We start from the raw sequence: 27,139 nt of genomic DNA, 5'->3' as shown, positions 1-27,139 counted from the left end.
CCCTCATCTGTATAAAGTAAGCACTCCATTTCTGTGACCATCTGTACTTCCTTCCAACAGAACATTCAAAAGGAAGCATCTTGCAGGACACAGCTTTCTGTTGTGACCTGTGCTCCTTGCTTAGCTGCCCTTTGACCTGCAATGCCCTCCACCAGGTGCTTCACCTAACATGACAATCTAACCAGCCATCTCCTTACCTAACTCTGATTGGTTCCCACTTCTGTATCCATCAAGTTGACGTCATGTAAGGTATAACTTCTAGATGTTTTTCTGTCTTGATATTTCCTACCGAAGTTCTCCGTCCAATTTGTCCCACCCACTGTCACACCTCTTTACCTCTCCCCAGCATACTCTCTCTGCCTGGGCTATCCACCCTCTCACTTCATGGGCTAGCTCTTGCTTACGTCAGGTCTTCCAAGTTGGAATTCTCCAAGAAGGCCGGCCATTGCTTCCATTCTCAGGGTTTTGAATCCTGACTGCCTGTATCCCTTTGATCTTGTTTCTAGAATTCAGTGCAAGTTTCTGGGCTCCATGGGTGTGCGAGCATGGGTGGAATCATACAGCTCATGGTTAATAAAAAGCAGCCACTTTAAAGATTGAGCTTGAAAAACTCAACTGCAGACTGTAGCTTCTGCCTGAGAACAGCATGACATCATTACACGTGTGTTCTTTCTTTGGGTGCGGATCCGATCCTCTTCATCCCATCAAGTGGAAGCATTTGATAGCCAGGCTTTAAGAAGTCTATGTCATACAGATTTTAATTGGCAAACACCCAACAGCAAGGCTTGTTCAGAAGGGGAGAGTGCTGGCACTAAGACCTTTCTGCTATCTCAGAATTTTGTTTCGGTAAAAATTTCTCTCAGGAAAGTTGGGTCTGTTTCTCTCTCTCTGTCTCTCTGTCTCTGTCTCTGTCTCTGTCTCTGTCTCTCTCTCTCTCTCTCTCTCTCTCTCTCTCTCTCTCTCTCTCTCTCTCTCCCTCCCCCCCCCCCCCCCCCCATGCCTCTCTCAAACTATGGGATGCAAAACTAAAATGTCAAAATTACAAAATACTTCGGTGTCCTCCCGATCTAATACTGCAATCTCTGAAAACCGTGCTTGTCCCTGAAGACTTTCCTGTCATAAGTAAGCACGCTCCTCCTTCCCAGCCATCCCTGCCAGGTGGCTCTACCAGGCTGGCTTCCAGGACAGTCACTGCCTGGTCATTGGATTTCATTGCCAGCCCGATCTGTGTTAGACACGTAAAGCCTGCTCGCTCTGGCCGCTTACTGAGAGCACGGCAGCAGGAAGACACGCTTTTTAGAATGTCGCTAAAATCTCCACGTGTTCCATTTACCTTCTCGGGCATTGTTCTTTATTCTAATGCTTTCTTCCTGAAAGGTAACTTTTTTCTCTTTTCCAAGATAGGGGTTTCTCTATGTCACCTGGCTTGCAGATCAGACCAGCTTCAAATTCAGAAATCTGTCTGTCTCTGCCTCTTGAGTGCTGAGATCAAAGGCATGGCCCAACCTGCAAGGTGTCCCTTGTTAATCACTTGCCAGTGGGAGCTATAGGTCTTAATTCCATGGGGTATCACACTGAAGGTTGCAATGAATTTCATTAGATGAATTTCTTCTATGTCCCTTCCCTCCTTCTGTTTGAAGTTTGTTTCTTTTCCCTTCCCTCCCCCCCTCCCTTCCTTCTTTCCTTCCTTCCTTTTCCTGGGAACTTTGGACACATTTGCAAGACTGCAAATAACACAGTGAAGAACAGTGAAGTCAAGAACATTTGAATTCCATAGAAACAATAGAACTGAGATGATCTCAGTCATGATTTGATTAAAAGGAATTCAAGTATATGACAGATCTGGGACAAATAGTAAATAACTTCATGTTTATTTCAAAAGTAGCTTTTAAAGACTTGCAGTAGACTTTATTGGTAAAGCAAATAGTAAAGGGATAGTAATTGTAGACTTAAAACTACCCTTTCAGTACATTTGCACACAGCGGTGCACAACCGAGGTTCTGTTGCAGCGTTTAGGATAACATTATTCAGGTTGAGTATAAAATACTTTGCGGTCCCCTGGCATGAACATGCTCTAGGGCTTCTTTGGTTCTCAACTCTCATGCTAATTCTTGCTTGGCAGTCCTGATAGATGAAATGGATTTACACCATGCCCAAGATGCGGGCAACCCACCAGCTGCACGGCATGACCACTCTGCAGGCTGAGCGACACCCTTGGTAATTATAAGGCCACGGGTAGTAACCTCCCAGCGGTTCGCATATCTTCTGGCAGTGGGTGTAGCTCCGTCTGCACTCTATACAGCAGATTCCTTCGTGATCCAGTCTAGGGTCAAAGGTCATGCTCTCTCCTTCCTGCTGCTGTGACATGAAAGACAATTATTTTCTTCCCTGTATAGCACGCATGTTATTTTAAAATCGGATTCTGCGTTCACTGCTTCAAGAGATCAGCACAATCGGTTATAAGGTTTCAAACTTGTAACCTGCCACCACTCAGAATCCCTTCTGACATCAAGGAACCTTCACCTACTTAACCTGTCACCAGCAGAAAGTTGTGTGGTGTTTTAATGATATCCTCAAGTGCCTCCATGCCTGTAAGGAGCCATGCTTGTCACTCAGGAGTGGCCCACTTTGTTTGAAATAACATAAAAAAGAGCCATTAGGATCAGAAGGAGCATTCTAACTGCTACGCAGACGTTTCAGGCAGTGGACACTGCTGCCTTCCTTTAGACTCACTGATGTGGGGACAGGCTAGCCTTCTATTCCAGCTCCACTGCTCCCAGACCACAGCCGAGCCATTTGCTCTCCCCTGCCTGCCTAACAGCAGCAGAACTCGGGGAAGAAGAGCCTCAGGTGTTCCCAAACACGGTCCTATCGATGAAGGAAGACTCCACTCTTGTTGCTAGACAGACACAGTACTGCCCTCTGCTTGATTTAATATCTGGTTTGTCTTTTCGATGACCAACAGGTCAGGTTTCTGCATGTGTATAAATATGCACTGAATATACTGGCAAGAAGCCCTTGTTCTGATTTACTTGGGAGCATTGGTAGGGTGATACAGGGCCTCACACTAGCCCAGGTTAGTCTTGAACTCAGTATGTAGCTCAGGTTAGCCTTGATCTCGGAGCAGTCCTTGCTTCAATCTCTTGAATGTTGGGACTATAGTTATGAGCACCACGGTCAGTAAAATCCCTAGTTTTAAATGACCTAATCTCAACACCTGTCCTGGAGGTATCGGGCTCTGCCCTGTGAATTGGTTTGTTGTTGTTGGGTTTTTTTGTTTGTTTGTTTTTGTTTTTTAAGTCTAGTCAATTTGAGGAGAGTCAAAATTTTCTTGAAAATGGGAAAACCTTTGTGGAGCATTAGTACACTGGCTTAGTTTGACAGCTGTTAACCTGTTGTCAAGTTTACTTGTTTTTCTGAAGTACTGTAAAGGGGGTTCCAATGTGAATGTAGGGAAGATTGAAGGTATCATGACATTTCAGTCATAAGAAAAGTATTTCTAAAAGGATTGAGTGGTTAATACCTACCTACACTGCACTGCCACCTGCACTACTCCTGCACTGCCACCTGCACTGCCACCTGCACTGCCCACACAGCCACCTGCACTGCCACCTGCACTGCCACTTGTACTGCCACCTGTACTTTCAACTGCACTGCCACCTGCACTGCCACTTGCACTGCCACCTGCACTGCCACCTGCACTGCCACCTGCACTGCCACCTGCACTGCCAACTGCACTGCCACCTGTACTGCCACCTGTACTGCCAACTGCACTGCCACCTGCACTACCCCTGCACTGCCACCTGCACTGTCACTTGCACTGCCACCTGCACTGCCACCTGCACTACCCCTGCACTGCCACCTGCACTGCCAACTGCACTGCCACTGCACTGCCACCTGCACTGCCACCTGCACTACCCCTGCACTGCCACCTGCACTGCCACCCGCACTGCTGCTGTCACACCCAACAGAATCAGCAGTCCTCACACTGTCTGAGGCATGTGTTTGGTGCTATCTTCAGAATGCCTGCCTTATTCCCTCAGACCATTCTTCAATTCATCAGGCTACTTTCCCCTTATCTCTTGAAATGGACTCATTTAGAACAACAAGCAGACAGCCCCTGATTAATTTCAGACTTCTCTGGGGTGGAGGGTGTATAAGTGTTAGTGAAGGCGTTTCCTCATAGGGAGGCTCATTAGGATTAACAGAATTGGGAGGAAATCTTGAGTTGTCGCTGGAGGGGTTTTCCTTAGAGGAGCATGTGAAGGACAGATCTTGAGGAAAATGCTTCAACTATTTTTGCTTAAAACTCAGCATATGATAAAGAGAGAGTTGACATAATTGGGGTTTTTCAAGGGACGTGGATTACTCAAATCTGTAGCCAGGGCAGACAGGTCACACCCTGCCCTTCTGTAAAGTTCCTGATAGCTTCAGACCTTGAACAAATTCATCTAGCCTGGCTACCTGGGGGAATAAACTATATTAAATTTTGTTTGCCTATTCAGATTATACTTCTTGTTATTCTTTGAGCTTAGGGAATAAAGTGCTATGGTGTTCTGAATTTTCTGATAAGCCTTGGGTTATTTGGAGAATACCTTTTGCTCTAAATCCTTCTAAAATACATTAGTCTAAAATGATAAACCAGAAAATACGTTTGTAATATGTGAAGCAGTGTAGGACTATTGGGGGTGGGGAGAGAACACACAAAGGATTTAGTGCCGTGGTTCTCAACCTTGCTAATGCTGTGACCCTTCAATACAGTTCCTCATGTTGTGGTCACCCCCTCCCCCCACAGCTGTAAAATTATTTTTGCTGCTACTTCATAACTGAATTTTGCTACTGGTATGAATCATAATATAAACATCTGTGTTTTCCAGTGGTCTTGGGTGACCCCTGTGAAAACATCTTTTGACTCCCAAAGGGGTCATGGCCCACAGGTTGAGAACCACTGATTTAGCGCGAGCAGATGGTCAGCCTTACACATAATTAGAGATGGGCGTGATAAATAGGCAGAAGGCAAGAGAGTGGCAAAGGTGATGGATAAGTTTTGGGGTGTGTACTTAGGCTTGTGTACGTGAGGCTTGTGTTCAGTAGCCCCTGCCTCGCTTTACCACGTGTCCAGGGAAGTCTGATCGGAAATAGGACGGTCCGTCACCTCTCACAGACACATAGACGGTGTGTCTTTTGGGAAACAATTTGGTAGCCTCCAGTAAAATCTACAACTTTCTACCCAGACGTATCAGGACTGTGCTTTGGTATGTATGCCAAGGACCTACTTACATCATAGTGTCTCTGGGCTAAACCCGCTTTGCCTAGACCGCCTCACTTAGAGGGGCACCACAACAGCATTAGCAGTATCGAATGGGAGGGAGAGACTTTATGCCCACCAAGGCCAAGTGGGTCAAGGTGTAGCGCATGCCTGTCTTTACGTTAGCGTGCTGCTAATCGGCTAGAAGCCGCTATCTGAATGTGGAGCAGTATAAGAGAGACAGAACTTGGGGTTGGGGATTTGGCTCAGTGGTAGAGTGCTTGCCTAGGAAGCGCCAAGGCCCTGGGTTGGGTCCCCAGCTCGAAAAAAAAATTAAAAAAAAAAAAAAAAAAGAGACAGAACTTTCCCAAATACTGTCTTCTAATTGGAAAGCAGGGTGGAATTCTGTGCTGAACAGGTGCATTTTTCTCTGTGTATAATCCTGCAAAGGCTTGGAGCAAAGAGTCATTAATAAGCTGCTATCGAGACAATGTCTGCGGTAGAAGGTTTGGGAAGCTCAACTTCCCTGTATATTTTCTTTGTATTTTTTTTTTCTTTTTTTCAGAGCTGGGGACCGAACCCAGGGCCTTGCACTTGCTAGGCAAGCGCTCTACCACTGAGCTAAATCCCCAACCCCTTCTTTGTATTTTTTTTGAAAACTGCTTATGCTTTATTTTAAAAACCAGCTACAAATACGTATTCTGTTTTCTTTCCCTGAAAAGTGTAGTAATGGTAAGTTATAAGTATTTTTTAGATTGGGGTGGGGTTAATACTTAGTGCCCTTCTTGTGGACCTAAGTTTTCAGCACTTTAGCTTAGAGAATCGTTACCTGTGTGAGAATCTATTCCGTCTGGACTGAGAGCCCTGAGGGCCAAAGCTGCAGTTGACTCTCTGGGCACAGGGCCTGAGAACTGTCAGGGAATCCACAAACATGTGCCGAATGGATGGCCAAAGTGGAAAGAGAATACTTTGATTCCGTGTGCTGCCTTGAGAGCATATTCTTGGGAACATTTTTAAATGGTCAGATTCCTGATATTTATTTTCATGGATTTTTCCCCCTCTGACCAAAACAAAACAAAACAAACAAAAACAAAACAAAACAAAAAAAACCCCAAACAATCCTCCAACAATCTCCCCCCACACACACTCCCGCCGCCGATGACTCGGGAAACAACTTTGATTTCGCACCAAACACATGAAGAAGCAGTCTATGCTTGGATGAGACCCACTTAGAAATAACCTTTCAGCAGCACATGGAATGCATTTGTCTGGGCATGTCATAAAAATACCGGTACGTACGTGGTAAGGATTGTCAGGGTTGAAAGGTTCTTCGTCATCCTGAACGCTGGGTCTGGTTCTGTTACTCAGTCTTCCAGGGCCTGCGTTGCCTCGAGGTTCGCTGTGTGGTCTCCTTGTGGTAGAGGGAGCACTGCTTCTCACTACTTCTCTTCTCTCTCTTGGGATTTCTGTAAAATTTGCTATAAATTAATTCTTTTACATGAACTATTAAGGCGATTAGACCTGCGTTTTAGTGACGGTTGCAGGGATGAGCCATGGCCCAGCCCCCCATCCAATTTCATAACTGCAGCAGATGCTGGAAGTTGGTTGACAAACTTCTGTTCTCAAGCCCCGCCTCCCCACCTTTTATCCTCACTTCACTCCTGGAACCCAGCAAATAAAATAGCACTCATTTCCCCTGCCGTCTTTGCAGTGAGGAGCGGCCAGGCAAGCTATTTCTAAACAGAGAATAGGCTAGCGCTGTGGGTGGGAAAGCCTAATTTATTTTCTGATAGAAGAGGACAGAAAGTTGTTTCTAGGTGTTTTTCCTGGATGTAAATGTACTATCTGGAATTTGGAGCCTATAAGTAAGCACAAGGATGATGAGGTAACATGCTACAGAGAGCAAAATGGTAAGTGAAAAGGAGACTAAGGTGTGGCCGCCATGCCAGAAACCTATTGACTTTGGGTTATACATACAGTGCAATTTACATTTTGAAAACACTGTTGATCAGGTATGCTGTAACCTGCAGCCATATGTGTGTGTGTGTGTGTGTGTGTGTGTGTGTGTGTGTGTATTTACATATACTTAGAAATGTATGTGTGGGAGTGTATGGGGGACTGGGAGTATATGAGGGTGGGAGTATATTATATGTGTGTGTACCATATATATCTATATAATAAGTAGCTTGTTATATAGATATAAAGCGTTATATTTTCATATGAGATATTGTCTTGGTTAATTCTTAAAGAAACAAACCTCGGGATAGAAAAATGAGAATTTTTAGGCATAAGGGCATCAAAGTACAGACCAAGTGGCTGGCCAAGACCACAGACTGAGTAACAGCAAGGTCTAGATAGGAACCCTGACTTCCAACCCAGCGCTCCAGTTAACCATCTCGGCATGAATCGTGCCGTGCAGCTGACGGGTGAGAAGCAGTTAGGGAAGGTGCAGCGTAGCATTTTCTGAAGAGCCTCCCCGAGCCTTAGTTTCTTTGTCTAAAATGGAGATAGCAATATTTCATTCATAGGCTAGAGATAGGGCTGGTTAAAACCACACCTGGGCTGGAGAGGTGGCTCAGCGGTTAAGAGCACCGACTGCTCTCTATTCCCAAGGTCCTGAGTTCAATTCCCAGCAACCACATGGTGGCCCACAACCATCTGTAATGGGACCCGATGCCCGATTCTGGTGTGTCTGAGGACAGTGACAGTGTACCCACATACATAAAATGAATAAATAAATAAATCTTTTCTTTTTTTTTTTAAGGAAAAACCACACCTAAGGATGTTGGCATACAAATGTTATTTTTGAGAACTAAGATTTGAAGCTGTAGGTAGCTTCCAAAAATAGTATGGTTGGAGAAGCACCAAGGAGATCTGAATTCAGCTCATACCTCCTCAGCTAGTTGAAGGACCTCAGACAATTTAGTCTCTTTGTCTTACTATCTTTCTCTGGATCTTGGGAATCTGCATTATTGGTTACTGGTAAAGAGTAAATGAGGTCAGTGGCTCCAGGACATCAGCTGCCCGTTTCCAGTCTGTGTCCATCTACCATCCACCTTTGATTATCTGGCTGGGTGATAGCGTTGATCTGTTGTCGCCAACAGCCCATGTGCAGGCTGCATGACCTTTGCTAGAACCAGACAGGGGCTGGGCATCGTAGGGGAGAGAGATCATTTCCTCGTTTTATCATAAAATGCAGTTGCACTTCTCGCAGATTAGGGGAAACTCATTTTAGTGCCTGTGATACTCCTATGTATATTGCATCGTTTACTTAGTCCTTTGCCGATATAGGGTCTCTGCTGTGGTGTGCATTTGGGGAGTGGGTGTATCAAACCAGGCAAGCACTCTTTCACTGATCTATACCTCCAGCCCACACCTCCAGTGATTCTTGTATGGATATTGTATGGACTGAGTATATAAGATCTTATCACGTGTTTATTCTCAAAGGGTGAAGGGACCATCTTAGACAGAGGGAATAAGCTTTTTCTCTGGGGTTAAACCATTCATCATGGTCAGGTCTCCTCCCCCTCTCTCTGTCCCCAGCAGTGTATTTTGCATGACACCTCCTTTTACTAATACACAGTCTAGCTATTTCGTGTATGTCTGGGTCATTGCTTAGTTAACCTCAGGTGTTGTTCCTCAGGCGCCATCTACCTTGTCTTTTGTTTTTGTGTTTTCTTTTCATACCCGTCTCTTACTAGGACCCGAGCTCACAGTTAGACTCCGGGCTGACCACTGGTCCTTATCCACCGAGCTGTCTTCCCAGCCCTGCAACAGGAAACTCTGAGAGTATCGACTGTTTTCCGTGGCATTCCCTGTGTCCCTCGCCTAGAACAAGTTACCTGGTGCAGGACAGCCCTTCCTGCCATTTTGTAAATTACACTTTGTAAACGAGTGAGGGGATGAACTCAAGGGAGCTCTGAGTCTTGTCTTGAGATCAGGGAGAGCTCCGGACGGTAGTGTGGGAGATTCTAGTCCGTGCATGGAAAGGATAATGGCTCTGGGTGGTAGACAGCAAAGAGGCCTCACTTAGGTGACAGTAATGGGGATTGAAAAGTAGGATGTGGCCATGACATGGGGATGCACGGACAGAGACGGCAGGGGTGCAATGACTCCTGCTTCTCCAGGTTTTAGAGCAAGAGGAGACTTGTGAACAGTCATGGTAGAATCAGAAATCTATACTTGCCACGCCTGGGAGGCTGTTGTTTTGATTGTGGTAAAGCAAGCATGGCAATAGACAGGGTAGCGTATGACACAGGCTCGCCTTGCTCACTGTGTAGCCGAGATTAGCCTTCAGCTGGTCCTCCTGCCTCAGCCTTCCTGGTGCCTGGATTAACAAGCACTGCTTCCTACCAGGCCTTGCCCGTTTTTAGCGAGGTTTATTTGTAGAGTTCAGGGCATTAAGCTCATTTACCGGTGCCGCTGTACAACCATCCCTCCCCTCCAGCCACAGAACTGCTTCTGTTGTTTTCAGGTAACTGTTCTTTCTCTTCTGAACAGTATCCTGACGAGCCGATGGGTTTAACGCCCACATTTTGTCCATTTCCTCATTGCTGTCTCCTACTATTCAATAAAACTTTTCTGAAAACAGCCTATCTCATTTGTGCATGGAGAGAAGCCTCTCTCTTCACCTGAGCCACAGCTACGAAGCAGGCCTTGGGGAGACCAGTGTGTTGACCGCACTAGGAATGAAGTGGGAGGCCCTTTGGGGAGGAGAGACGATGAGGCCTGCTGGGATCACCTGGCCTTTGTCACCCAGAAATGGCTCAGAGGTGTGTGCTCCTGCCTGACACCGAGGGGACCCTGCACTTATTTTCTCTGTGTTTGGAAGCGGCTGCTCCAGCCTTGAACATGAGGAATCTCAGCCTATACCCACAGCAGCTTTTGGCTGTCCCATAATTCTGGGTTCGAATATAATAAACCATCGACAGCATGACAGCCTCTTAGTCCCCTGATGCTGTGCTTTGAGAATAAAAAGAAATGTAAAATTGGAAGGCGCGAACAACTGAGATTAAGGGGCAGTACAGGAAGAAGCAGGAGTGTCATAAATAAACCCCGCAGCTAGGAGCAAGTGCTCTGTCTTCCTGCCCTGCCTCCTGTTAACCCTGCTGTGCCTTCCCTGCCCGCGCTGCGGGCGCGCCCCCCCCGTCCCCCCCCCCCCCCCCACCCCCCACCCCCCCCCCCCCCCCCACCCCCCCCCCACTCCCACCCCCATCATTTTCCTTCTCTTATATCTCTCTTGCTGATTACCAAGACTCGGCGACAAACATCCCAAGCTACTCTATTTGTCCTACCACGCTCAGGTCAGTGGAGGGGGCTCCCAAGAGCCCCGAAGACAGGAAGCCCTGTTTCAAGAGGTAAATTAACTTTACCTTTCGGATACATGGGCTTAAGCCAGAAAATAGGCAGGTCGCCACAGAGTTCGAGGATTTTAGAACTCAGGAAGCTGTTGTCCTTCACAGGCTGGTCCACGGCCACCCAAATCAGAGAATTCTCTTCATATTTGACTGGCATGATCTTGCCTTCCTGTAAACGCGAAAAGCCATGTGAACAGAGGAGGGTAGTGCACGCTGCTTGTAGAGTCGGGCCACCGAAGGGTTACTTTGCTTCGTGCAAACTCAGGGAGGGTTCTGAGTGTGCACACACGATGAGTGGGCGCAGTGGGGCTCCGGTCTTTAGTGTCCTCAGTACCCAGCACACCTCCCAACATCCTGCTTCTAGACAGCTGTAAGGTGTGAATAGAAGTGTTGAGAGTCGAAGTGAAAATTACTTGATACCAACTTTGAGATTTAGGTTAATCTGATGTTTTCGATCAAAGATGTGTTTGAGGAAAAGCGATTGAACAGACCCTGAAATCCGATAAAGGACAGAGGAACCCTCCATTTGAAGTGAAAAGTCTTTTTTTTTTTTTTTTTTTTTTGTTCCCAGCTTCCAAACAACAATGGAGAAAAGCAAGTGATTGGTTCTTTAATGTCTCCAGTTCAAAGTGTTATTTAACATAAACCATTTCTCCTGTTCCTAGCTATAACAAAACTTATCTCAGATGTTTCTCACATCAAGCACACCACTGAGATTTCAAAGCTAAGCCCCGGATTTCCTTCTACAGAAAGATACTGAGGATGGTTTGATAACCCAGGAGACAAATTTATTTTTTTGCCAAGTCGTTCCTTTCATGTATTTATTACTTTGCAGTAGGTTGGAGAAATTAAAATGTGTTTTTTTCCTCACCACAGTGAAAGCATCACTTCATTCGTGCTTTCTCCCTCAGGCGCATGGTTAACATTAAACAGCTTAAAGTTATTGGAGGAAGGTAACACCCAGGTAATCCAGTTATTTACCTTAAATCAAATGGCTCCATCCAGGAAATGACTGCTCTTTGAGCACAGTAGTCCTTTAAAGTTATACAAAACGGTTGAAAAATTTATGAGAGCAAGTGGTTCATAAATCTGTCCCACCACAGCCTGAAGGGTGTGGAGAGGAGGAGGAGGTGCTCGGGATGACACACATTCGCACCCTGCGAGCCAGGGATGTTGTCAGTCTGGGAGCACGAGGGCTGTGAGCACGGCAAGTTTACCCCACTGTACTTTCTGCATTGATTTTTATCTATGAGAGGATCTATCATGCATGTGGTAAACAACAGAAGCACAAGACGGTCCGCTCCGGTCTCAGAATCAAGTGTAAGGATTGGAATACAAAAGATTTGCCACACTTGAGTAATTATTTTCAGGTATTATTATCTGAAATTGAGGGTACCTGAAATATTTGACCAAAAAGACTCTCAAAAGTAGAGTCATAAGTGGGCATGACTTGTGCCTTTAATCTGAGTACTTGGGAGGGGTCAGACAAGCCGATTTTTGTGTGTTAAAGGCCAATCTGACACACACACACAGACACACACACACACAGACACAGACAGACAGACAGACAGACAGACACACACACACACACACACACACACGTATGTATGTATGAGTTCCACAATAGCCAGGTCTATGTAATGAGACCCTGCCTAAAAAAAGGACAAACGTGGTGATTTACCATTCATACACTATAACCCACATTTAAAACTAATGTGAAGATAAGAATTTTGCAATAGTCTAATTTCATCTCTGAAAAGATTATCACAAACACGAAGACACAAAGTTCATCAAACTGTTAGCATTTGTTCCTTCAAGAACATGGCGTTACGCTATTCTACTATTCTTCTTACACCTTCACGTATTTATCTCTTCTGAGACGGAGTTTCTCCATGTGACCCTGGCTGTCCTAGAATTAGCTCTACAGATGAGGTTGGACTCAAACTTAGAGAGATCAGCTTGCCTCTGCCTCCCAAGCCTTGGGATTCAAAGCATGTGCCTGACTTATCAAATTGTCTATAGTATCAAAGTACTGTTTTACATTTGAGCGGAAAATAATTAAAGCCAATACGATGGCTCAGTGGGTAAGCCCGGTGACCTAATTCAATCTCCGGGCCTCACATAGTAGAAGGAGAGAAGCCACAACCAACTTCCAAGGTTATCCTGTTACCTCCACAGAAGCCTACATACATACACACACACACACACACACACACACACACACACACACACACACACACACACACACACACACACACAGAGAGAGAGAGAGAGAGAGAGAGAGAGAGAGAGAGAGAGAGAGAGAGAGGTGGTATAAGGTGGTATACTATAAAGTCATGTTCAGAGCCAGGTACTCTGGGGTGGGCAGGAGAGAGGCTGAGCTCATAAGCCGTGTATTGGCAGCACAGCATCAGCGAACACTGTACAGTGAAGAGAAGCCCAGGGCTACAGCAGAGGCGCTTCCCACCCAGGGTATAGGCTGTCCTCTGGGCGTTTGCACTGAGCACAGGGAGAACAAACGGAACATGGGGTCTGAAGGTCCGGAGGCCACCTTACAGGGTGAACTTGGGGTAACTGGGTGTCCATGAGAAGTATCAGGACTTCCCAGCCCCCTTACAAAGCCTCCGGCCATGTTTGTAGCTTGTGTTTTGTTCTGCTTTGAGATGTCACCTGCTGCTGCTCGCCTGGGAACAAACAATTAGGTGGTTTCTAGGCAGCCTTCCCCTCAGTGGCCCCGAGGGATCTGTGACTCCCTTCACTTCTCTCTCAGGGATACAGAAGGCTCAGAGCCGATCATAATAAAATTAGCAATTATGAGCAACCGCCTTCCCATTCACCTTCTAGTAGGTTCTGAGGCACAATGTGTATGTAGCAGTTGAAAGGGGACAGAAGTGAGGTTCAAGTTACAGCCACATTCACAGCAGGTGGCAGCGCTGGCTTTTGGATCTACAGTTTTGTTTTTTGTTTTTTTTTTTTTTTTTATGGCTCACGGGTCTGTTTTCCTCCCACTATCCCTGCCACAGCTCAGATGAGAGACGGCTCATGGTTGTGACTACTGTAAAAGTGTAAGATAGGGAGCATCATTATTAAGTTGTCTCTAGGACTCCGTGTAATCATAAAACACAGTTTTAAAACTCAGGTTTAGGGCTGGTCTACAGCTCGTGGAATGATTACCTACATGTGTGAGGCCTTAAGTTCAACTGCCAGTAATGCAAAACCAACAAAGTGCCAGGCTTAAAGGCAAATGGAAACTAGAAACAAATGGAAGAATTATGGTTTTTAAATGTGTAGAGTTTGAGGTCAGCATGGGCTAGGTAGTGAGTTCTGCTCTACTCCAAGCTTTCAAGGCTAACTTTGACCCTGTCTGACTTAAGGAGACCCTGCAATTAAGAAAAAAATTATGAAGGTATATCTTAGTGCTATCGTTTGGCCCTGCTGACAAGGCTTTTGATCCAATTTCTTGCTTTAAGAAATACAATGTACAAGGTTCGTATAGCTTCATTTAAGCTGACTTGAACCAAAGGGAAGAACTGTGGGGAGCATCTCAGCTCGGGATTGGACGAAACACCCATGGGAAGAGTGCTCTAACCCACCTTCTGGGTGACCAGCTATCCAGGACATTTGGGAAGAATTCCCACATTTTGGGACTCTTCCTTGAAGTCCCTTTTTTTTATGAAGATTTTACCTTGTGGTCTTTTTATTTTATTTTGGACTTCTAATCACTGATCCGATAGCCATATAACAATGGATAAATAGGGACTACCTGAGGAGTACCAAATCACTAATGCTTTTAGGTATTTTTATGTTTGTTTGTTTATGTATTTGTGTGTGTGTGTGTGTGCGTGTGTGTGTGTGTGTGTCTGTGTGTATGTGTGACAATTTGAAAGAGCTGGTTTGTTCTTTCTACCATGTGGGTTCTAGAGATCCAGCTCAGATTGTCAGGCTTGTGTAGGAGCCAGAATTAATCTGTAAGCCCCACTTTCTCAAGTCACATGTTTTTTGCTCCCCTAAACAAGTTGGGTTTTTTGTTTGTTTGTTTGTTTGATTGGTTTTTGTATTGGATGTGCTTGACTGAATGTAGGCGGAAGGTATGTAGGTAAGAAATAATACGAGGGATGTATGCTTGCCCCTGATCGGACCTGATGGGAAATACAGTGAACTGTGGGGTTTGCCTTTTTAAGCCTCTGTAAAATGTGGACCTGGCCAGAGTCCATCAACCTGGCTGGTATTTAATTAAAGCTTGCTTCAAGTTTGGCTCAAAATGGCGGGACTGTTTTTTCTCTCTCAAATTTCTGGAGTAACACTTGGCAGCCAGTGGCTTTCCTCACTGAGTTATCACAACTAATGCACTTTAAAACATGCTTTCCCAAACCTTTAAATATGCTGCACCACGTCAGAGAGACGGCCTGGAGCCAGCAGTATAGATAAGTTCTTCTAGTAGAGAAGAAACAAAACTTAGGTTGTAGTCATGGACCTGCCAAGGAGAAAGGTCTCCAGTGTCTTCTGCCTGTCGTGTGTGTTGGTACCCACCAGTTCAGAGATGCTCTGCTTGGTCCCAGTGCTGACCTCAGGGATGCGAGCCTTCACCTGTGCTTTGATGTAGCACTTCTCTCCTCCAGCAAAACGGATCCCAGTGATGCCCTATGAGATAAAAGTTTATTTGTTTATCCACTTATTCACTCGGTCCATTACGTGTAGAGGTAAATGTAAGATAAAATACCGGCTGCCATGGACTTTATCTTTAGCATTGTTTTCCAATAAGAAGAAAATAAAAATGCAGGTAGAAATAAGGGTCACAGAGAAAAATAGTGCTGGTGAAAAGGCTAGGAATGGCAGGGAGGATAGAGACCATGCCCAGGAGGGGTGATGATAGCCACATAGCTCTTGTTGGTTACTCCAGTGTGTACGGAGCTCAGGAATTGTCCCTCCAATCTGTCCCCTTTCTTAGCTGGTGGCCTGGGTGAGTTCCCTGTCTCTGACTTTTCCTAAGCTTCATCTTTCATTTGGCACTTAGTCTATGGTTCTCAGTTATAAACTTCTCGAGATCAGTGTCTGAAGTATGCATATGCATGTTGGCCAAATTAATGAATTCCCTTAATTCTGAGCTTTCCCAAGTCACTGAGTCTGACGTAAACAGAAAAACTTTACACAGCACCAGGAGCTAAACCTTACCAGAGGACTTGATGCTTTGTTTTGTCCCCTCTGAGATATAAACAGTGTTTCCTCCTGGCTGGGGACCAGCCTTAAGAGACACATTGGCACAGAGCTCCTTCGGAGTTGAAAGCTGGGCACTGCTCTCACCTGAAGAGGATGTGAGAGGGAACTGCACATTCTGTCCCAGGAGTGTTTACCTGACTTGGCTGATGTCGTTTCGTGATGAATAGGTGATCTAAATATTCCAAAAGGTCATAACATTTATGCCTAATAATGTAGATTCCACCGCATGTCTGAACCTCGACAACCTCCCGTTGTGTTGAGATCAGTGTAGGACAAGGCTGTACTGGATGACGTCACTGAGACTTCTCAAATCCAGTGCTATGGGCTCAGGATTCTTAAATGGAGAATGAAGTTAACCAAATGTCATGCTGCAGGAGAATCACGGGAATCTACCATATTCACTCTCTGGACATGAAACCTACAGAGGCAGGTAACAGACTTAGAATGGGTGGGGAGGGTGAGTCTTTCTGAGTGGCCCACTCTTTGCTTTGAGGCCTTCTTGGTCATACAGCAGGCCACTTGGTCATGCTTGAGAACCATTGACATCTGCCAGGCTACTTCCCAAAGTTCTGCTGCTCCTTCCCTGCGTGTAAATCTAGGACTTGTAGCTTAAGGCCTACAGGCCTCACTTTGTTTCTCTCACCCCGACTCCTCGACAGAGAAGAGGCATGGCCTGACTACGGAGGTCTGCTTTGGGAACCAAAATCCCATGGAGAGGTTTTAAGAACATGGTTGATATAACTGACTTTGTAGTACAGCACCAGGGAGGCGGAGGCAGGAAGACTGAAAGTGTAAGGCCATCCTTGGTTATACAGTGAGTATGTGGACCAGTCAGAGATACACGAGATGTTGTCAAAAAACAAACACATCCAACCTAAAAACAGAACCTGGACTATCCCAAGAGATTCTCATTGCACTGATAGAAGCCCTTGATCTATGAGTATTAAACCACCAGATGTCAATGATGGACAGCTAGAATTGAGGCCCAGCAGCTTAGGGTAAAGGGAACTTTGCAGAGTAGTTTTTTTTTTTTTTTTTTTTGGACTTTTTTTTTTTTTTTTTTCCCAGAGCTGGGGACCGAACCCAGGGGCCTTGCGCTTAGGCAAGCGCTCTACCACTGAGCTAAATCCCCAACCCTGCAGAGTAGTTTTTAAATGATCATAATCGTCTTTCAGCCCAAGTTTCCCTTGTACCTGGAACGCAGAAACATTTGCTCGTATCAGAGTCATTGGGACAAAACCCAGAGGGTTGGATTCCAAGCCCAGGGGGAAGATTTCTGGTTCAGTATGCTTGTTTGTTATTTTCATCAAGCCCTTGGAGGCTGTCCTGCTGGTACCTCATGGATGCAGCTTGAGAGCCACTGGTGTCTACTACGCTACTTCCCACAGTTCTGCTGCTCCTATCCTGCATGTAAATCTAGGACTTGTAGCTTAAAAAAGAAGGGAGCGAGAGAGATCACTGTCCCCTGATGTAGTATGTTTTCTAGCCCCAAACACGCATGCTCTCTGACCATGAGATGTGTCAGGAGGAAAGCGTGCGTCATTCCAGTATGTGTGGAGAGAGTAGATTCTACTGCAGATAGAAAGTCCACCTGTAGTGTTGATTCTCACAGTCCACACACTGCAGAGGTTGCTGACAGCCCATGGGATGGGACCAGTGGAAGGGAATTCACACTTCACCATACAGCCTAGCTGCAAATCCACAAGCGGGCGTATATATTAAGAGATTAAACAGATGGAGAAGACAAGAAAGTCAAGCAAATCTCCTCTCCTTCAACAAACTGGGCCCTAGAAGCCATGATAATGAGGACACTTGCTAACAAAGGCCACACAGGAAGATTTAGAGAAGAAAACAACAACAACAACAACAACAAAAACAAAAACAAAAACAACAAAATAATCTAACATTTGTTCATCCAAAGAGCCATATGATATCACCTAGGGAGGACCTCAAGGAGGGACGGGCGTCTTGCCCCCAACAGGCACTTTAGAAACCTTTGGAAGAGTCTGGTACAAAGATTGAGATATTCTGATTTTTGGGGGGTGGGTCTCATAGAACCCTGGAGTCTTGAAGAACCAACTGTCCTGTGTCTTAGGACTCACAGCTGCTGTGGCACTTGCCTGGCACAGGGTGCCATTTTCATCTTCCATGTAAACACACAGTGACTGAACGTAGCTCACAGCACAGTCAATTTCTTATGAACAACTACTTAGAACCTGAAGGAAATTAGTTTTGCTTTATTTTTGAGACAGAATTTTAGATTTGTCTCAAGCTCACAACCCTATTTCTGCTTCCCAAGTTCTGGGTTGGCAGGCATGCACAGCCATGCGGGTCAAGGCATCGGCACTGATGCCTACTGTCTGAGAAAAACGCATAGCACTTAACGGTCAAAGCACACTTGTGACCATCTGTGTTGCAGGTGTGGCACTGACAGTCTTCGAACGACCAGTGGATGCACTTGACTTTATTAATGTCCGCTAATGCATCTGGCGGAGCATGTACATATGAAATCCATATTTCATAATAAATTACCCTCATTTTATTGTTCCTTTACATTACAGTTGAGGGTTATATCGATCTTCGAAATCAATAACCTACCTACTTTCAAGGTAGGTTCATGCTGTCGTTTTCCCCCCTCTAGCTTCTAAATCACAAATTTCAAATATCCACATATTAAAAGAGTTGTTTTCTGAAAACCAAGAATAGCCATAGGTGCTTACCACTGCTGTCTCCTCTTAGTTTCTACTCATGGTTTTTGTTACTGAAATATGGCTTTGGGTCTGAAGAACTTGGCTTTGGTCAACAGCGTGGATGCTTGTCAGGGTATAATCTTTTAGAATACAAATCACGAACTGTGACTCAACCCTTGTTTGCTTATGTCTCAGGGAACAAAGTTTGGGGCACTAGGTTTTGCAGTGCTCCTCTCTTTTACGCTGTCTGTTCTCTGTCATGATCTAGCCCCACCTGCATTTCCATCAGTCTCCAGCCCCATCCTTGCCCTAGTTGAGTGCACTGGAAGGGGGCTGTGAATCCTTTTGAGGTATCCTTTCTAGTTCTTCCTGTTAAAGTTCAGGCTATTTCCCCAAAGGGCTATAGCTGGGTGGAAGGGTGAGTGTTTAGCATAAGAAAGCCCCTTGGTTCAGTTCTCAGCACCACAAATCATTCCTCAGAAGATTATTCAATTTACAGTGTCGTCCCGTCTGCCGTGTCTGTGCAAAGCCTCTAATTGGCAGGGACGCCTTTGTGTGAGGCGCACACTTTGCCCGTAGCTTCTCATGACACATCTCTGGACTGACCTCTAGCCTTTTCTGTGTGCATGTCTTTCTTCTAGACTGGACCAGAAGGTCCTTGAAGGATAAATGTCAGTCATCCTCCATCCCTTGTGCTTAGCGCCATCCTTCCATACGGTGAGCCTCAATCAACACTTCCTGGTTTGACTGATGGTTTAAAATAGAGGCAAAAGTAATAGAAGATGACCACAGAGTCTGATTCATGTCTTTTCAAAAGGCCAGGCTTGTTTAAACCCATAGCAGGTACGATCCATCAAAAAAATGTTCCACTCACCAGTTCTGACTTAGAGAAATGTAGAAGCTATCAAAGAGAATTGATCAGTTTATGAAATATTTGTGGCTCTGTTCGTCTATGAGAACAAAACACAATCAATACCATTATTAGAAAGAAGCAAAGGATTATAAAACAGATATATAGGTTTGGGATTAAAATATTTTCAGAGGATATTCTTGACACATCAACCTCCCAGGATCGAGGGGCCTTTTGTAATTCATCCTCACAATCCCCTTTGCATATTTTGACATTACGGCACATCACAGGTATTCAATTTTGTTCTGGATTGAATGATGTGAACAGAGGAGCCACATTTTATTAGTTTATATTGAGTGGTCCAGAGAAAAAATGTTTTGCCCTGTCCTGGGTTTTGCAGTAAAAGCATTTAATAGGTCCAGAGAAATTATCCTTGAGCACAGACCAGAACCATTTGCAATGTGATGACCACACAAAGTGCAGCTGGGCACACTCAGGGCTGCAGAGCCTGTCCCCAGGTCAGGGCCCTCTGCGAACACAGCCAGGCTTCGTCAGCATCTCAGAACACTAATGCTAGCATCTGCTGGGAATTCAAAAGGACTCGTAAAGCGTGTTTTGGTTCCCACAAGAGAAGTGCTTTCATGTAAATGAAAAGCTTCATTCGTTTTTCTCAGAAATCGGAGGATGGGTTGATGAGATGTTTGTAGACCGATGAACCATCAGAAGAGACATTATTTTCAAGAGCCCTCCTTCAGTATGAAGCTTCACCTACTGCACATTTAGCAGAAGAACCCAAACACTATTGTTTCTCCCTCATCACAGAAGAGAGTAAGATTTTGTCAGCCAACGGGTAATGTAGCCCGTGACATTTCTGTTGGCAGATGCACACAACAAAGAGCCCAGTGTCTCAAATTGCCTGAAGATTAAATTTTGCTCAAAACAAAAGGGGGACTCAAATGTTTCTTTTGTGATAGGCCATGCCAGAAAACACTCTTATTTTCTGGATTAAATGGAAATTAGAAAAATACGGACGTAGAACCTACTATCCACAAACAGCCCAGTCATTAAAATGTCTCTATTCTCTAGAAATCCAAAGGTTTGCTCTTGCTGTGGTTGAAGACTCTTTGAGCACTCTACATATCAAGTTAGAGAATATCACTCGGAATGACATGGTTCTCACCAGCCCTTCTTGAAGACTGTGATTTCAAGAAGAGTCTGTCCTCAATGACATTCGTTATATTTTCCTGTTTGAGCTTTAATTTTGACTTCTAAGTCCATATATCTTTTATTTTCTAGAGGTAAACTTTTTTTTTTTTTTAAGCTTGAAGATGGGGATCTCATGTTGCTCGGGCTGCTTCAAACTCCTGGGCTCAAGTGATATCCTTCCTGACAGCTGTGCCTACTGCACACAACGGGCTTTGTTATTTTCTGTATTCGCCTTCCTTGCAAGGAGATGGAGGACAAAGACAAGACGCTTTCTCAAGGAGCAGGAGCTACACATGCAGGTGGGTTGCTCGCACAGAGGCTGCTGTAAAGAACAGTAACTACCGAGAGCCGCTGCTCCCCCAGCCGGAAAGGCCAGGGCTTTGCCCGTTAGCCTCTGTAAATGTGTGAAATGTACTTACATTTTGGAAATCATTAACTTCAATCGCTTCCTCCGCTCCGCTTCCCATTTTAAAGGTCTCCAAGTTGTTGGCAGCATCTATCTCCATGGATGCGTCTTGTAGTCTCCCATTGATACTCATGGTGTAATGGACGTTGTAAATCTGGAGGGGAACAGAAGAACCTCTGCTGTGCTCTTTCTTCGAGCAATTTGGGACTGATCTTTAGAGCCACAGACTGAGGTGGGTTCCACCATTTTCACAGATCGGTGAAAACAGCATTAATAGTAAATTAATAGTAATACTTGTATTTGATGACTCTATTCATACACCAGTAAGTTAATACAGTGATTCCCCCCCCCCGTGTTAATGTCAGATATCGTCCTTCATCTTATTTTTGAGACATTGTGTCTCACTGAACCTGGAACTGACCGATTCAACTAGACTGGCTGGCCTGCAAGCCTGTCTTGGTCTCCCCGTGATAGGTTTACAATGCGGGTTCAGTTCCTGAAGGTTGCAGGGCAAGCACTTTAGCAAAGGAGCCATCTCCTCAGCCCGATTGTTTTCAAATGCTTACTAAGTAAACTCTTTGGTAGCGTTTGATAGCTACTTAAAGAGAGGGCTTGGATCCTGGCTACACACCAGAAGCAGATGAATAGATCGATGCTCCAGGTATCATATCTGGACCACTTAAACCAAAGCCTGTGAGGTCAGGGGCTGAGCATCAGTGCTTGGTTTAATTCTATTGTAGCTGGACTGAGAACCACCCATTTGGCTGGGACAGTGGCATCTTTGCTTGAAGAATGACTTTTGAAATTCACCAGTCAAGGTTAGATGTGTGCGGTAGCATATGGTAAGGATTACAGACAGTGCTTGGATCTGTCTTACATACAACAGCACTTGGGAGGCAGGGGCAGGCAGATCTCTGTGAGTTCAAGGCCAGCGTGGTCTACAGAGCAAACTCTAGGATAGCAATGGTTACGTAGAGAAACTATTTCTCAAAAGAGGAAGAAGAAGAAGAAGAAGAAGAAGAAGAAGAAGAAGAAGAAGAAGAAGAAGAAGGAAGAAGGAAGAGGAAGAGGAAGAGGAAGAGGAAGAGGAAGAAAAGGAGGAGGGAGGAAGGAGAGGGGGAGAGAGGAAGGGAGAGGGAAAGGAGGAGGGGAGGGGAAGGGAGGGAGGGGGAGGAGAGGGGAGGGGAGGAGGAGGAAGAATAAGAATAAGAAGAAGAGGAAGAGGAAGAGGAAGAGGAAGAAGAAGGAGACAGATAAAACAAAAACAAAAAAGCTACCACTATGAAATTATCCAAAGGACTTTCTGTTTTTGGACAGCTTATCACTCACTACAATAGGTTAAAAATAATTCACACCCTGCTGCTGTCGAGCATTCTGCTGCCCTGCTAGACTGGAGCCAGGGTTTCTCTTCTTTCTTTCTTTTAAGGTCTTTAGGTAGCTATCTGTCTTCATGAATCATCCATTATCTATTGTCTGCCTAACATAGAAAGTGCATGTGTGGTCACGCGCAAATACACATGTGCAAGCCTTCACAGGGGAAAGGCTGAGAAACGATGACGAAGTTTCTGTCTCATGCCAGGTCAGCCACTCAGCACTGCAAAGAGCTGTGATTTTATTCCAGTCTGACTTTCCTCCCTCATTATGAAGAGTGACTATTACTCCCGGATAAACACTAGAAAACGTAGCCGTTGTTACAGGATCATTACTCGGAGAAAACTCATTAGTACTAGACTCGCAGAGCACTATTTTATCATCAGAGATGTGGAAATGGCTCTGTCACTCCTACCCTTCCTCCCCCGCACCCGGCTTCGTTTAGCAAGAGAAGAAATACGGGCACCACTCCATCATGTCGATCTGTGCCCTCCTGCCTCCTTCCAGGAACCCAGCCACCTCCAGTTCGCTAAGTCGCCCTCACTGCGGGGCCACCCCGTAGGATTCAGACTTAACAGAGATGGAGCAGAGCCCAGCGGCCTGTTCCACCTTCTCCCTCAGAAGCAGCCCAGTTATAGAAGTCTGAAGTTTTGTTTTTTGTTTTTGGCTAAAACCAGACCTTTCTGCATACCAGCTGAGAAAGCAGGCTCTGTTCTGCCCTGGGAGCTCAGAGCAGTCATTGTACACATGGGCTAGCCGCGACTGTTCGAGGAACCTTGGCCTGTGAGTTTCTTCCTGGCATGGTTGTCCTGCAGTCAGAGGACAGCAAACTAAGGCAGTGCAGCATTTAAGAATTTAACCATTGGGCTGGAGAGATGTCTCAGCGGTTAAGAGCACTGCCTGCTCTACCAGAGGTCCTAAGTTCAATTCCCAGTAACCACATGGTGGCTCACAACCATCTGTAACGGAATCTGGCGCCCTCTTCTGGTGTGTCTGAAGACAGCGACAGTGTGCTCATACATAAAATAAATACATGAATCTTAAAAAGAAAAGAAAAAGAACTTAGCCAATAGAAATTCTTTTTGGCTGGTTCCTCTTTATCTCCCTGCCCCATACATATCATAGTTTATCATACTATGTCCCAGGCTGGCTTTGACCCTTCCCGGCCTAATTTCACGTTCCAACAGTTGCACCTTTCTCCTCAGAAGAAGCTCCCTTAGCTACAGCTTGCATCCTTTGGATAGAGTTGGCCTGCCTGGCATGTCCATGCTGGTGGTTGCAGGAAAAGCCTGTGCCCTCTTGGAGGGGTAGGGTAGGAGTAGGGGAGGGAGGAAGGCAGTGTGCAGTTTCCAAAGCTCTGGGCTCTGAGCAGGGCAGGAGACTGAGTTGCTGGAGAGGCAATCACGTTATCTTCTCTAAGCCCAGGGAGCTGTTGGCACCTAAGGCTATTTCTCACCGAGTACAACGAAGTTTATTATTTGCCAAAATTCTGCTCAATATGGTGCCTTTTACAGCCAAGGATATTTGCTAATGAGTTTTTAATAAGGCCTCGGTTCTATAAGATTAATTACATAATGTTTGGGAAAATGTCTAGAAAAATTAATCTATGAACAAGGCCCCAAGCAACGGTCTCCTCCCCTCACTGAACCGGTAGAGTTGTCAGTTGTCCCGCACCGATGGGAATTTCCCAGATCTCAATGCCTTGTTCCATTTACAATAACGTGGATGAAAAATGGCCTCAGTATTTGAGCTCTGTCAGCGATCCCCTCATTATTAGGACCCTGTGCTTGGTAACCCTCCAGCTAAATGTGAGCAGACTTGTCCTTGGGGACTGAGCCATATGAAAGGGAGAGGTGAGAACTTTACAGCTGGTTCTCCTTTGTAAACGAATGCAGAGAGCCCAGGCACGGAACTCTCCAGAGAATGGGGAGTCCATTAGCTCGATGCTCGTCCCTGTGTGATAGACACTTACCTTTTTGTGACTATGGCGTGTTTGGGTGATTTAGAGTTATATTCAAAGACAGCAGATCCATGAATGTGCATAGCATAGGCAGGGCCGAGTGCACTCTACTTCAAATTTTGTGATTTGTTTGCCAGACTTAAATAATATAGAACAGCATTAGACAATTTTTTTTCCAGAAAAAGAAGAATGCCATGATTTTCTTCATTCTCTTGTCTGTGTAGGAAATAGCAATAACTTTGATTGTTCGCAATAAAATGTGATGTACGATTCCTCCATATTCTTAGAATTTAATACTGCTCTCTTAAACCAAACATCTTGCAGGAAAATGAAAGATATGAAGAGAGGGAGCCCACTTCTTCAGGGCGACGGCTCATTCTAAGAAGCTTGTCAGCTAGCCATATTTGTCTTTAATTAAGTGCCAAATGGTATTTGCTTTCATGGCCAAAAATATTTACCAAAAAAAAAAAAAAAAAAAAAAAAAAAAACCTTAAAAAGCAAAGCTATTTCTGTCTTCAAATTACTTTCATCATGGAGATTTTGTTCTCTAGAAGATGGTATTTACGTTCTAACGCCATCCCATTTCCCAAAGGGTGACAATCTCAACCCTGCTACTAATGGAGACAGAGACATTAAAATCACTCTCATGTTCAGACTCTGCGCTTTCATATACATGCATCCGGACCAGCGTCTATATTTAAAATACAAATACATTAAGGCACTTTTCAAATCTACACAAAATACAGCGCAATTCTGATCTTACAAACTGATGCTTGTAAATTTGATATAGTCTCTAAAACAGACTCCGTGCTAAGTGGCATGCTTATCTACGTTAGGCATTTGAGTTAAAAATACAAATTATGCAGTGACTGCAGAAGATGTGATGTGTAAAATGGCTGAATTGCTCTCAGCACCATTTCTCTAAGTACTGGAATTTGTTCATGCTTTGAATTTCATGGTGGGAGAGGAGGAAAAGAGGCAGTCAGCGATCCTTGGAGGACAGTGATTAAGAAAGAGCCCTTTGTGTGTGCCCTGGAGATGGAATTCTTTTTCATGAGCTGAAATAAGCTTATACCCGGCGTGGCAGTGGTCATCAAGATAAAATGCCCCCTTTTACATAGGTGGACACAGTCAGGTATTTGGAGAACACACTGGAACTCTGCCCAGTTCAGACAGAAGCAGTTTTTATACTCCTTGAGAGAGTCTATCGAGCCTTAATCGCAATGAGCAGATAAAGGGAGGAGAGTAGTTAGTGAGACATTTGCCATTAAATCACAGGTGACCGCACTGATTCTTAAAAGAGATTTGTTACCTCTAAGGAAGTCTGACTTTTTGTTTTAACCCAGAAAAGGGAGAATGAATAAATAGGTCACAGACAGGAGAACTTTCTGGATATTTTCCCTCAGCTGTAGGTCTGAAGATTCCTTCTACCCTTTGTCCTATTTAAATCGATTAGCTCTCCTCAGCTGGGACAGGCATTAAGGGTCATTTACTTTCATTTCTTGCTTTCTGGAGAAGTTCAGAGAGGCCGCGTGCCCCACCCACTGCCTCACAACTGCCTGGTAGCTGCGTTAGTCTGTGATGGTAGAGTGGCTTTCCCACGGTGTCCAAGGCGTTCTGGAACAGTCTCAGTTTCTGTTCTCGTCCTAGAAATCCTGAGCTTGCCTACCCTGTGTGCTTTACCCACTTCGGGCTAGACCCACGAAGGGGACCGAAGGGAGCAGCAGGCTGTGCCCACTGGCCGCCCGGCGCTCTGGCTCCAACTAGGGGTTCGGCCACCCTAGCACCTGGCGGCCCTTGCATCCCAACTGGAACCACTCTTTGAACTTACGTGATTGTCATTTCCCTTCCAGAAGTAGAAGGCCCCGATGGCCCCAAAGAGCAGCAGTACCGCGCCAGAAATGAGAACCACAGCTCCCATCTTGAGGAGCCGTGTGGGGCTCCCGGAGGGCTTCACGGTCACAGTGGCATATGCCTGCAGGGCAGGAGATGGACTGGTTACCGCACCACCACACTCGCCATCCCTGCGTCGTGTCCCCGGGGAACTGTGAGGATTGGAGTAGGGAGCCTTGGCCCCAAGCACACTCAGAGGCTGCTTCCTCAGGCACGGATGTAGCATAGCAGACTCTCCCCTAGGTAGGGCCCCTAGTCCCTCAGTCCTGCACCCTCTGCTGTCACAAGAGGTTCCCTCCACACCTGTGGTGGGTCCTGTGCACCCTGCCACTCCATCCACGCACTGGGCATTCTCATTCGAGTCCCTCATCACCACACATCCAACAACACAAATACCTGGTTCCAGAAGTGGATCTGGCACTCACACGCAGCCCGGGTCCCTGTGTCTGGACTCACTCCACATCAGTCTTGGGGACCCAGGAGGTACTCACCGGGGGACTGCAAAACTCAACGTCTTCAGGTCCTACCATGGTGATAGGAACTTTGTCCGAGTTCTCTGTCATGGTTGAAGACGGAGAAAAAGATACTCAAAGGTCCCGTCTTGCTGTCCTAACTGTCCCAACTGTCCCGTTGTCCCTACAGTGAATGCCCCCTGCACGCAGCAGCAGCCGCGGCAGCAGCAGCAGCAGCAGCAGCAGCAGCAGCAGCAGCAGCAGCAGCAGCAGCAGCAGCAGCGTCCTGCTCTGGCCAGCCCTTCTGTCCCCACCCCTTCCAGCACCTCACCTCTCCCCTCCCTTTCCCCTCCACCCTGGAGCAGCCTGCTCTGCTTATCCTGCGTTCTCAGACAGACGTGCCCTTTCCTCACTCTCCCCAGTCCAAAGCCCCAAAGTTACATCCAGATATGTTTGAGTGTGTAAGGGATGTCGAGTCTTGGAACCCCA

The 27,139-nt window shown here is 45.6% G+C and overlaps 1 protein-coding gene across 2 annotated transcripts; it reads right to left on the bottom strand.

Moving 5' to 3' along the window:
• Positions 1-1,848: 1,848 nt before the first annotated feature.
• Cnmd (chondromodulin) lies at positions 1,849-26,887 on the bottom strand. Of its 2 annotated transcripts, none has more exons than XM_032917642.1 (7): positions 26,690-26,887; positions 26,137-26,280; positions 20,988-21,128; positions 15,136-15,246; positions 10,621-10,774; positions 6,548-6,714; positions 1,849-2,358 (listed from the first exon to the last, which is right to left on the bottom strand). In XM_032917642.1, the coding sequence occupies exons 1-7, from the start codon at positions 26,759-26,761 to the stop codon at positions 2,143-2,145; spliced, it is 1,005 nt and encodes a 334-aa protein (XP_032773533.1). In that variant the 5' UTR covers positions 26,762-26,887; the 3' UTR covers positions 1,849-2,142. The 2 variants fall into 2 exon arrangements, with proteins under 2 accessions (XP_032773533.1, XP_032773534.1); XM_032917643.1 differs by having other exon boundaries at positions 1,849-2,355; positions 26,690-26,854.
• Between the last annotated feature and the right edge of the window lie 252 nt (positions 26,888-27,139).

This window comes from Rattus rattus, chromosome 12, assembly GCF_011064425.1.
Source record: "Rattus rattus isolate New Zealand chromosome 12, Rrattus_CSIRO_v1, whole genome shotgun sequence".
Classification (NCBI taxonomy): Eukaryota; Metazoa; Chordata; class Mammalia; order Rodentia; family Muridae; genus Rattus; species Rattus rattus.
The sequence above is the reverse complement of the archived record's forward strand: the minus strand, read 5'-3'. Positions and strand labels throughout refer to the sequence as shown.